This window comes from Podarcis melisellensis (assembly GCF_964234715.1).
Source record: "Podarcis melisellensis genome assembly, chromosome: 11".
Lineage (NCBI taxonomy): Eukaryota > Metazoa > Chordata > Lepidosauria > Squamata > Lacertidae > Podarcis > Podarcis melisellensis.
Window position 1 is genome coordinate 14,233,479 of NC_138543.1, and position 13,334 is coordinate 14,246,812.

The 13,334-nt window shown below is 44.7% G+C and overlaps 1 protein-coding gene across 1 annotated transcript in view; it reads right to left on the reverse strand.

Moving 5' to 3' along the window:
* SLC27A6 (solute carrier family 27 member 6) overlaps window positions 1–11,443 on the reverse strand; it is a 38,158-nt gene extending 26,715 nt beyond the window's left edge. Inside the window, exons 1-3 of the mRNA XM_081930602.1 lie at window positions 10,879–11,443; window positions 3,863–4,069; window positions 1,358–1,516 (exon numbers count right to left, since the gene is read on the reverse strand). Coding sequence (XP_081786728.1) covers window positions 1,358–1,516; window positions 3,863–4,069; window positions 10,879–11,359 — 847 coding nt within the window. The 5' untranslated portion in view covers window positions 11,360–11,443. The remainder of the gene's footprint in view (window positions 1–1,357; window positions 1,517–3,862; window positions 4,070–10,878) is intronic.
* Window positions 11,444–13,334: the final 1,891 nt, after the last annotated feature.

A 13,334-nucleotide genomic window follows, 5' to 3' on the forward strand; every position in this document is an offset into this window, starting at 1 on the left:
AACTTTTTTGTGCATCCAGGAGTCCTCTACGTATCAGAAAGTTACTACATGGTATTAGTGTGAACTTTCATCCATTTTATGCAGAGGAAAAACCAAGACCCAGCTTTTCAGAGTAATTCGTTTGGCTGATTGGGAAAAAGTGAAAGTGCAGTAAGTCCCCTCCCCCTTTTTTTTAACAGAAGATGCTTTCATCTCTGTCTTTTTCCCAGTGGATCACGGAAAGAAATTATGCTTATCACCATATGATCTGTAGCCAGTACAGAACATAAAGCTCTCAACAACATAAAGCTATCCTCAGAGACCTGTAATGGAAATTCTAAGAGAGCAGCATGTATCAGGTGGAAGAGGATATTCTCCAGAGCTTCTTACAGCTGCCCTTTCCCATAACCCAGGGCTCTGACTCTCCATCCTTATAGCACTGGGCCCTTTTAAAAGTAGCTCTGCTCACAAGCAATGGGACTCAACTGCTCAGAGAAAGCAGCAGTCCTATTTAAGGTTCAGTGTAGGGTTCCTGGTTGTCATAGGGATATTAAGGCCTGCATTGACTGACCTGCAGCTCTACGCTTCATTTGGATCTATCCAGATGATACCTGTACTGGTTGCCTTTTTGGAACTTGACCTCTGCTTTGCTTGACCTTGCTTTGATGGAACCTAACCTGTGATGGAACCTAACCTGTAACTTTGCATTCCTACAATATGCTAAGCACGCACCCGAAACATAGAATAGAAGCTGTCCCCTGGCTAGGACAGAATGCACCCCCTGCACATAATTCTGTAATAATCAAGGGAATTACTGAGCTTCTCTAAACTGGTACCACTGCAAAATGGCAGAATGAGATTTGAAATGTGACTTAAAGCAACTACAAGGCACACCCTATTAATGTGATTATTGATTGAGGGTCTTTTCTTAGCTTATTCTAACTATTTCAGTGTAGAAGTTGATCATTCATCTCCTTTAGAAACACTTGTACACGCTTTCCATAAGCATGACTAAAGACTGTCGACATGCAGAGGGCCGGGAGGCCAACTGGCAAGCCCCAGCTGTGCCATCTCCTTCCATTGGCCCGTGCTCAGATGTAAATCAGCGACTAGGGCACGCTATTAGCAGAGTGTACTGTGCACACAGAATAGGCGTGAGGCTTGTGAAATCATTCTACAGCTACAGTTTTATTAAACATAAATCAGGACAAAGAAACATGTCGTCTCTCTCGTGTCGTCTCAGAGACAACAGCAAAAGCAAAAGCTATACACAAATGGAAGTTCCCAGCAACCTGTGCTGGAATGTAAACAGACATGTGACATGCAACAATCTCATGCCTGTTCCTTAAGGTGGAATGGAAATGTCAGCTTGCCTTACCCAGTTCAATGCATCCACCTATGCCAAGTAGAGCGGCTGCACTGTGGTAAAGAGGGAGAGTAATATAAATTATGTCATCAGGAGTAGCACCAAATGCCCATAATCCAGCAGCTCCTTTTAGAACTTGCAGATGACTGATAATTGCAGCCTTTGGTAAACCTGAAATAAAGAAATAAAATATATGCAAACATATTTTTTTCTTTCAAAGGAAGTAAACACGGCTTAATTACAAAATCAATGGCTACTTTTTGCACTCCAGGGTGAAATTTTCATCTATATGCTAAAATAGGTTATGTAATTTGCACAAATTGTTCTGGGATATTACTAAGTAACATCCAAAATAAATAAACAAACCAGTTGCTCCTGCTGAAGCCCATTCACTATGTATTCTGTGAAAAGATTAAAATAACAGGCAAGTCAATGCATTAAGAAAACATATTATTTTGAAATGGGATATTGAAATTTGATGTAAAATTATTTTATTGTTTGAAGAAAAATGAAAAAAAATTTTTTTTAAAAAGAAAACTTATTTCAAAACCAGTAGCTAGTTTATGGAAGCTATATACTCCCTGCTACCCAGGTATATAAAACAAAAAGCTCCATCAATGATTCCCCCCCCCCCTCAGAAACTATTACAGCTTTTTACAGATTGGACATCCTGATGTTCTTTCACCTATGGCACTTTCCTGATCTAAATTCAGGCATCACATCTTGAAGCTATAGGCATCAAAGGCGTTACAGGTGTGAATTAGATTAGGGAAATAGCTTGGTTGGTGGAGGGAGGGGAACAAACTGTTAACCAGCTCCCTTTCCCCTCAGCTTCATTTGAATGAAAGAAAAAAAAAAGTTTGGTGATCCAATCTCCGATATTCTATCACACATATAGTTGTAATAATTAGATAGCCTAATTATTTCCTTGGAAGAGAGCTTCTCTTCTGGTCACACTACCTTCTTTGCTTGAATTATAAAAGTTGCAAATTTTTAGGCAAATGATGCTATTGCAAATTCTATATGTAACTAAGTAAGTTAATTTTTATTTATACTTTGCCCTCCCCAGCCAAGACCGGGCTCAGGGCGGCTAACATCAAATGTCAAATACATTAAAACACAATCAAACAACTGATTAAAATACAGCTTAAAAATTAGAATCAGGATCAAATTAAATGACTGCCCATGAAATCACAACCATAGGGGTCGGGAACCTCAAAGTATTCATCAGGGCCAACTATCTATGTTGGTCCCACATGAGCTGATAAAAGGGCCAGAGGTAACTTACAGGGTCCCATAGAGGGGGGTCAAACTGGGCCTGGACCGAAGGCCTGGCAGAACAGCTCCGTCTTGCAGGCCCTGGTCTCCTGCGACAGAGTGTATATATGCAGCATGAATTAAACTGACTTATGCTTTAACCTGATCCTGGAAGATGTGAGAGGTTGTTGTTTTTTCCATTTCAACATTCTGCATGTGCTACTGCATTCATTTCAATAGGGACCATGCACACAAGTGTGGCTTCAAATGTATGTAAAATTAAGATCTAAGCACTTGACACTTGGTTTCAATAACACAAGTTAAAAGGGGGGTGGGGAATGTGTGCTACATCATTGATCGGGAAATATTATGGGTAACGGAGATAAGACATGTTCTGCAAGCATCAGAGAAGAAAACGAAAAGGCATCTATAACATTGGTATATGACACAGACACACAAATTAGCCTTTGCTGTTAATTAAAATGTAAGGAAAGTATGGCAAATAGGGCCTTTTAAATAACATTTAATACAAAAATAATCGTAAAATTTAACAAATGACAATAATACTATGAGTGGAACATTTGTTTTTAATCAGCTATATAATGTTGCTTTTCATGTCCTCCGATAAGGAGTGTTTCGAAACAAGCACATAAAGATCTTAGCTTCTTAGCATCTGTACCAATGGCAACAAACCTGGCCATCTGCTTGAAAACTGAAGGGCTAGTTAGTAACTTAATCCTATTTTCTTTCTCCACAATGACCTGTAAGCTCAGCAAGCTTGGACAGGAAACATTTCATAACAGATGTATAACAACATGCTAAGAAAAGAGATTATAAAGCTCACGAAGCCAAATTCCAAAGCTACGTCACATGATCAGAAAATATGCTGCTATTTGTTCCAATGTTCAAAGTAGAATTAGTAGGTGCTGGATATTGTTTTGCAATATTAAAAGGTAAAACAAAAAGTAGTTATTTCTTAAATGAGTAGGTTTAATGTCCTGGCCATCTGGAAAAACTGAAAAGCTTACTACGTGCTATATAGGTTTATGGGGTCAGAAGTATACAGTAGGCAGCTGGCCTTAAAAAAGAAAGAAAGAAAAGTTTTAACTGTTTTCCAAGCCAAGAGCTTTTCGAGGTGGGGCCCTCCCATACAGTATCAGCGTAGATTTATAGTGTGTTTGCACTAGGTTAATCATTAAAAAACAACAACACCACAATCACTTCTGACTGTGTATTGAAAACCCTTATAGAATGTTGTACCTGTTGTTCCAGAGGTAAAAATGTAGAGGTGAGGATCTTTCAAGTTATTAGCAACACAGAGGTTAGCTGGTACAGGGTCATCAGAGGCAACTTCCAGCTTGTCCAAAATGGTATCAACATGTGGCAATGTGGATTCTTTCGCCATCACCCAAATCCTGATATCTTCTTGGAGGCTAGGAAGAATTTCCTCTAAGGTTCCAAGCATATCTAAAAAATAATATTGCAACATATTAAATACAATACTGGATTCAATAAATAGATATCAGTAGTGAAATATCTGTCAGGATCGGAGACTGGGGCAGGAAGCAGGCCAGGTATGTGTCCCAGATTACAATCTTCAAGAGAACCCAAAAGGAGCCACTGAGAACAAAATATACTATCACCTTGAAAGCACCATTCTGCTTTTCATTTCTTCACTGCACTAGGGTATGAGAAAGACATGATGATTAGCTTTACGCAACACTAATCCAAAGTTTGACAAAAGGGTAACTAAGCTATGCCTTCCCCTAGATGTTGTCTGACTACCTGACCATTAGCTATGCTGGCTGGGGCTGGTGGGATCCAACAACTTTAGCAGGGCCACAAGTCAGCTAGTCCTGGCTTAGCATTATGAGGGAAAACACATGAAGAAGAGTTTGGATTTGGAGTTGATATCCCGCTTTATCACTACCCTAAGGAGTCTCAAAGCAGCTAACAATCTGCTTTCCCTTCCTCCTCCACCTGTGAGGTGAGTGAGGCTGAGAGACTTCAGAGAAGTGTGACTAGCCCAAGGTCACCCAGCAGCTGCATGTGGAGGAGTGGAGATGCGAACCCGGTTCACCAGATTACGAGTCTACCACTCTTAACCACTACACCACACATGCACATGCATGCATCCCTGCTTCTCCTCTGATGTGGCTGTGAAGAGGCCAGAGGATTCTCCTTGGCAGATCTTAAATATAAGCTCGATTTGTACTGGGAGAGGTGGTTTGCTAGGTGGCTTCTCCCAAGTGGCTTAGGCTTTAAATGTTAACAAAACCCTGAACATGCCTTAATGTCTAATTAAGATGTGCCACATCTTTCAAAACAGGCACAGTACCTCTACAGCTGGGTGTCCAACTAAGCACTCTAGCAGCTGCATTTTCAGCTGGCTGCAGCTTGCAAACCAGATGCAAGGGTAGCCCCACGTACAGCACATTACTGTAGTCTAATTGGGAGGTTACCAATGTATGGACCATCTATGCAAAGCTCTCAGTGTATAGAACTGGTTGTAGATGGAACACCAACCAAAGCTGGTAATGGGTGCTTTGAGCCACTGAGGCCACCTGGGCCTCTAATGAAGGCAATGAATCTAGGAGAAGCCCCAAATTACACACCTGCTCCTTCATATGGAGTACAACCTGATCTAGAACTTGTACAAAACTCAATTTCCAGACATGACCACTATCTTGTCAAGATTAAGTTGCAGTTTATTAAGAATGTGTTGTCCCTCCCGATTCAGATGTTACGGAGAAATAGAGCTTGCCACCGTCAGCATGCCAGTGTCATCTTGACCCGTTGCTTTTAATGACACTCCCAGCGGCTTCATATGGACATTAGATAGTACTGTGGACAAAATTATGCCCTATGGCACACCACAGAGGGTCAAGGCACAGTAATATAAAAGCATTTTCTGGAATTAATCCTGTAAGCAGAACTAAACCTACCATAAAATAGGGCACTCATCCTGTGACTCGGGGACATCCCAGGAGGATACCACGATCAACAGTATCAAAACCTTATGGAAGTACGTAGAGTTCACAAAGAATTGGCAGATTACAGCTGCTCCCATTGTCCTGACAGAATAGCATTTCAATGATGCCTAGTGATTATGTTTCCGTATCTTCTTACATCACTTCCTAAAGTACAGTACTTTTCAAAGCAAGTTAATTTTGTTAAATAAAACCCATTTCCCCTGATTCTAAACACACATTAGTTTCTCCATACTTTTTAAGAATGAATTTCATCAATGCAAGAACTTACTCCCATCAATCTTTAATTTAAGACAGCTGCATTCATCTGGTAATATGCAGGCTAATAGAACTTTCAGAAGACTTTTAAAGCAAAATATTAAACTGAAACATGCTAAAAGAATAAACAATCCAAGTACAACTCCAGATGTCATTCATTTCTACTTCAATTTCAGCATAATTTTTTATGTGGAGATTCAACAATATTTACCGAACTGTTCCTTAAAAGACAAATTGAATTATCTAGTGATTTTTTAAAAATGCATACATTTTCTCCTGTTCTTAATAACTATCTCATAGAACAGCGAGTCATGCACCACATAAGCAGGACAAAACAAGACACAAGTCTATTTACCATATGCAACAAATGACACATGGAATTTGTACAATGTTAACAAGGAATTAGCTACCATGCAAGACCACTTAGTCTTGTGTTAAGTGGTCAAAGAGACAATGATCAGGATTCTTGAAATACAATTAATCTTTCAGAGAGTTTTTACTGGTGACATTTTACAGAAATTTTTAGCATCAACTAAAGTTAAATTTAAAAATTATGTTATTCACGTGTCTTCTATATGATGATCCATATGTATAGGCCTATATGTATCAGCTGTTTCAGGAAAGCATGTTATACATGCTCAGGACCACAGTGCCCCAAGGACCACCTCTCCTCATATGAACCAACCTGGACCCTGCAATCATCATCTGAGGCCTTTCTCATCTGCCATTCCATCTGAGGTCAGGGGGGCAGCAACACAAGAACAGGCCTTTCCGGTGATAGCTCCCTGTTTGTGGAATGCTCTCCCAAGGAGGCTCGCCTGGTGCCTTCATTACATGTCTTTCGGCGCCAGGTGAAAACGTTTTTCTTCAACGAGGCATTTGGCTGATTAATATTCTATGGCTTTTTAAATGTGTTTGTAAAGGTAAAGGGACCCCTGACTATTAGGTCCAGTCGTGGCCGACTCTGGGGTTGTGGCACTCATCTTGCTTTATTGGCCGAGGGAGCCAGCATACAGCTTCCGGGTCATGTGGCCAGCATGACTAAGCCGCTTCTGGCGAACCAGAGCAGCGCACGGAAACGCCGTTTACCTTCCCACCGGAGCGGTACCTATTTATCTACTTGCACTGCGTGCTTTTGAACTGCTAGGTTGGCAGGAGCAGGGACTCAGCAACGGGAGCTCACCCCGTCGCGGGGATTAAAACCACCGACTTTCTGATCGGCAAGTCCTAGGCTCTGTGGTTTAACCCACAGCGCCACCTGCGTGTTTCTGGGAGGGGTTTATTGGTTTGTTTTTGTTTTATTATGTATTTTGTATTCTTAATTTGTATTTATCTGTGTGAACCGCCCTAGGATCTTCCGATGAAGGATGGTATGCAAATTTAATAAATAATAATAAAGTAATTCTCAAATACTTATGCCTGTCAATGGAAATCAGCATATACTGTTTTCAATAATCAAGATCCTTATTGATCACTGTATTCTTTCCCACTTGGTAATTCTGCATCAGGGAGAGGCTTTCATGTTGGAAGGCAAGTATGCTGGGAGTCTGCAAACCTTCTAGGAAGCTTTCTTTAAGAGGCTGGGTGATGGGAGATAATTTGGACACTGAAACTTTTACAGCACCATGGAAGGGTTTATTATTTATTTGTAGTCTGCCTTTCTCACAAGAGTTTCAGAGTAGCATACGATAACATTATAAATAATAACTGATAAACATGTAAAACAAAACAAATCAAAGAGCATCATAAAATTAAGTTAAAATCACAGTATAGAGGGGTTAACAATTGCACGCATGTGGGGATAGCTGACACTACAAGGCACCATCCTCTGCATTCTGCTGTCCATGCAACCATGCATAGGGAGACCGTAACTGCTGTCTTCAAATATCTGAAGGGTGGTCATACGGAAGATGAGGCAAATTTGTTCCCTGCTGTTCCAGAGAACAGAACTAGACTCAGTGGGTGGGAACTGCATGAAAGCAGAATACAGCTAAACATCAGGAGATGCTTCCTAACGCTAAGAGCTGTTCATCAGTAGAACAGGTTAGTATTAACTCTCCTTCACCAGAGGTATTTAAGCAGATCTAACCCACTGAGCTCTTGGGCTTGCAGTTTGAATCTGCATGACAGTGGTGCGCTCCCGTTGCTCTGTCCCAGCTTCTGCCAACCTAGCAGCTCAAAAGCACACCAGTGCAAGTAGATAAATAGGTACTGCTGCAGCGGGAAGGTAAATGGCATTTTCGTGCACTCTGGAACTCATCATGGTGTCCCGTTGCGCCAGAAGCTGTTTAGTCATGCTGGCCACATGACCTGGAAAGCTGTCTGTGCACAAACGTGGGTTCCCTCGGCCTGAAAGCGAGATGAACGCTGCACCCCATAGTCGCCTTTGACTGAACTTAACCATCCAGGGGTCCTTTACCTTTTTACAGCATTGAACAGGGGAGGTTCAATTACATTAAAGGGAGAGAAATTTCTGTATTGCAGGGGGTTGGACTAGAAGACCCTTTGGGTTCCTTCAGCTCTACAATTCTATAATTCTATGAGTCTATATCCACAGTGCCTCCCAATTCTACTATTTCACCCTGCAGTCACACTTCTATAAATGCCCCTCTTCATCCGCATTACCTTTGCAAACCCAGGTTTGGAACTGCCAAAGACACATTTGCTGACTTAACATGTCTTTTATTTAATAACATCTGTATACCACCTAATTGTAAACAAAGCCTCTGGCTTATATTGAAGGTAGTGCTAAGGTTCCATAAGTGCAAGGAGTTTCCTTGAGGGATGGAAGCTTATCCTCTGTCCTCCCTCTGTATGCCCCTAAAATCTGTTCTGGATTGCCCCCCCCCCCCAGACCCTTTAGAACAGATCTAGGAATGGGATGGGATGCAGGGAACAGGAGAGGAAGTAATTCCCATTTTGCTAGCAGGAATCCTTGTGCTGGCTCCTGCTAGCACAATAGGTTAGCTGAATATAGCTTTCCATATTGGAGCCATAACGAATAGAATAAACTACCACTTGCTGGCTCATGCCGGTATTCAACAAGACATGTAAGAATAATCAATCCTACAGATTCCTACACACACAAAATGCTTATGTCCCTGTGGAGATGGCAGTACCGAATCAGTGGTGCATTCCCTTCTGGCTAGCACTCTTTATAAAGACTTGAGGAATGAGATTATCACCCCTCTCTTGTTGTCCATTCCAGGTCACCCAGCCACTGCCACAGTGTCCTCCTGGCAGATCAAGAGTAGCAGATGACAGCAAAGGTTTCAAGGTTTTTAGCTGGGGCACTTAGAATAAGGTCCACTATTTGACTGCTGATTCAGGACCCGGAAGTGTGTTTTGTATAATCGACTTTTTATTTCTGTTCTTTGTATATTGCATTGCTGTTTTGTTGCTATGGCCAACGGCTGATGCAAATAAAGAGTCATTCATTCACTCATTCATTCAAGACTTCTAAATTGGCTGCTAAAGCTCAACTGAGACCAAGTAATGTTGAGAATCTGCCCCAAACCCTTAAGATATGAAGAAAATCGCTGTGCATGCTGCATGCAACTTCTAGCAAAACATGGGACCTCTTTGTTGCTAAAGCACCTTGTCCTTGTGATTACAATTTAGAACACCCTCACCTACCGCTGTAAGTTTATATATTCAGAATAGTGCCAAAGCTTTTTCAGGACTCGTGTGTGTGTGTGTGTTTGTTTGCATGCTTGTATGTAGCATACAGTCTCCACGCACATGCAAAACTAGACTATCAAGGGGAAGGCTTTACGCTATCAAACCATTTTCTATGCTCATATACCTTTCTACTCTAAGAAGTATTCAAATACGCAATCACTGATCTGCATGCAGCCTGAGTTGGTATCACAGGAACAAACTCGGAGAGGCTAAGATCCATTCCCCCCATACCAATATTTGAGGGGGCAGGACTCCTGCAAAGTTGACAGACATTGCCATTCATATGGCATGCATACAGCATGTCATGCAATTGATTATGTGGGGCAGAGCTTAACTCCCGCCCCTCCTTCAATATTTTATTCAAGTGGGCATCCCTGGTTGACATAACCACCCCCCTCTCCAGATTCTCTAGAATAAACATGGGTGTAGCCAGGATTTTTGTTAGGGGTGGCAGAACCGATGTGATTGGTCAGTTGATTAATGAGAAGGAATAAACTATAGGGCACGTTAAGGAGGGAGAATGAAGTGCACTAGGATAAAGGGGCGTGCAATATGCAAATATCAGGTGCAGCGTTAGAAACAGATATGAAAGCTAGGAGCTAAATGGCGCCTTAAACTTAGGTTATGGGCGCAACAACGGAATGTCTAGGCGCACTTTTTTAAGAACAAGAATACAAAGCTGAAAATGAATGAACCAAACCTAATTTTTTTGTTCATTTTTCACATGGTCGATCCCACTCTCCTAATATTCTTCAGAAGGTCTCTTGTTTTTGTTTTTTTAATTATTTCGACAACGTAATAATCATAAATAAGAATAAAATGTGCACACCACCACCAAGGCCATTCCATTGTAACTATCCAACCTCCCCAAATTTCAACACCACTTGTGATGGTTTGACCCCTTTCCGTTTTTACAGTACAAATTCTACAGACACCCTCCGTATCTCCTCAAAATAATTTCTCCTGCATAGTCCCCATCTTACCTTAATGGCACATGCTAATTTATCATTAATAGCTATATTCCACACCACTTTATACCGTCCTTCCATTTTATATTCTACTTTCCCCTTCCACTTCCTAGCTATAATGATTCATGCAGCTGTCAATAAATTTGTGAGGAAGTCCTTCACAGCCTGTGAACAGAGGGTGACTTCTCCAGTCTTCAGAGAGCAGCTGGAAGTGGGGAGGCAGAAAAAGCTCCTCCTCTCCTTCCGCTCTGCAGTTTTAATCAGAAATCTCAGGGGCAGTGCTGCTCCCAGAAACTACTCTCGCTAAGGAAATTCCCTGTCGCCAAAGGCGCCTAGAACAAGGGGGGAGTTTCGAACACGGATCAGGCGCGTACTTTACCTGCTCCGACCACCAGCATCTTGGGCGCGCAGCTGGCGATGCAGTGCAGGAGGGACCTGGCGCGGACGTTGCAGTTGAGGAAAGCCACCACGCAGCCCAGCTTGGCCAGCCCAAACCAGGCGTGGATGAAGTCGGGCTCGTTGCTCATGAGCAGAGCCACGGTGTCGCCCCTCGCCAGCGCCCCTTCCTCGAGGAAAAGCCGCGCCACCCGGTTGCTCCTCCGGTCCACCTCCCGGTAGGTGTGCACCTGCTCCTCGTAGATGAGGAAGGGCTTGTCGGGCTGCCGGCGGGCCAGCGCCCCGAAGCGCTCCAGCGCGGTGGAAACGCTGCCGCGCAGCCTGTAGACCTCGACCCTCAAGCCATAGCGCGCCACTTTCAGCAAGTACTTCAGGTCGGCCCAGAAGTAAGGGAAGAAGAGCTTCTGGAGGAAGTGCAAGGAGACCAGACCGGCCGCCACTGCCGTCGCCCAAGAGGGAAACATGAGCTCGGAAGCCGGGGCGAAAAACGACGACGGCGGCGCGCGGATTGGAAAGTCTTTTTTTCGGGAGACCAAACAGGCGGACAAACAAGCGCACGCCGCCCGCCTGGCCAAGGGAGCGGGGAGGAGCCAGTCGCCCGGGCAGCCTCGTAAAGGAGCCGAGGGCGCTCGAAGGAGATGAAGACGCAGCGGCTCTCCTCTTGAAGGGGCTTCGGGCCCCGCACCTGCCCCTGAGGAAGCGGAGGGTCCTCGTTCCCTCAGCGGACTTGAGCGAGCGGCAGCGACTTCCCCCGGCCGTCCCAGGAAAGCGCCGCCGGCGAAGGCGTGGAGAGGCTGTTGCGCGCGCGCCTCCTTCGTCGTCTTCCCCTTCACGCCCTCAGCCCTTGCATAAGGCGTCGACTCCGCCCCTTCGCCCGAGGCGGCGGAAAAAGCGAGCGGACCGCTGCCCCTTTCTCGCCTCACCATGCGGCGGGAGCAGAGGTGCCAACTTGCGCGCCTGCGTAGGATCCAAAGTCCCTTCGCCCCATAAAGTATCTGAGGGGCCGCCCTCCCCAAAAGTTCATGGGCATTGCCGTTCCAATGGTGTGCGCCATCAATGATGTGGGGCGGGGCTTACCTGGCCCCCCAAATTTTATTCCAGTTGATACCCCTGCCTGTGACATTACACGCGCATAAGGTCACCCTTCCACCATGCCATGCCACCCCATCTGTTCATGACACTGTTGCCACCACCACCCTGCGGGACCCCACTGCTTGTTAGGATATAGTTCCATTCCACCTTTAGACCAGGCATGTGGAGTCCTTGTATGTCACTGTCTGTTTACTTCCAGCGCAGTCTGCTGGGAACTTCTGTACAGTGGTACCTCGGGTTACATATGCTTCAGGTTACACACTCCACTAACCTAGAAATAGTGCTTCAGGTTAAGAACTTTGCTTCAGGATAAGAACAGAAATCGGGCTCCGGCGGTGTGGCGGCAGCAAGAGGCCCCATTAGCTAAAGTGGTGCTTCAGGTTAAGAACAGTTTCAGGTTAAGTAAGGACCTCTGGAACGAATTAAGTACTTAACCCGAGGTACCACTGTATGTAGCTTTTGCTATACTGTTTTTTGCTTGGACACGAAGGGAAGCAGACATGTTTTTCCTGTTGAATAAAGGTAAAGGTAAAGAGACCTCTGACCATTAGGTCCAGTCGTGACCGACTCTGGGGTTGCGGCGCTCATCTCACTTTATTAGCCAAGGGAGCCGACGTACAGCTTCCGGGTCATGTGGCCAGCATGACTAAGCCACTTCTGGCGAACCAGAGCAGTGCATGGAAACGCCGTTTACCTTCCCACCAGAGCGGTACCTATTTATCTACTTGAACTTTGACGTGCTTTCAAACTGCTGGGTTGGCAGGAGCAGGGACCGAGCAATGGGACCTCACCCCGTCACGGGGATTTGAACCACTCAACTTCTGATCGTCAAGTCCTAGGCTCTGTGGTTTAACCCACAGCGCCACCCAACGCTTGTAAATATGCTTACATATGCCTCTGTCCACCACTTCCATTGTGAAGAGTTATTCACTCTGCTGATTAGAGCGTGCTCAGTTTCTGAAGGCTTCTGAGGCTTGAGTCGCTGATTGATGCTGTTCCGAGAATGGAAGTTCACCTGGCTGCCGGCCGGTAGCTGGAGCCAGCTGGGGGCCTGCCGTCTTCCCGGACACATCCCAACACTGCTCACCTCCCTGCCCCTCGTACAACCTCACCGCTCACTGCCGCTACCCACATCGGTCCACTGCTGCCACACGACCCTGACGCTCGCCTCCCTAACGCATCTGCCGGACCACGTGGCTCTGCCTTACCTTCACCAGCTGAGATCTTTCTCTGCCCGCTCTACTGCCAAGGAGTGCCACAGCGAGACCTGGCAGGCTGCTGCCGCCTCCCACCACGAGGATTGCCAAGCCACTGCCACCACATTGCGCAAAGCCTGCCACACTGCTG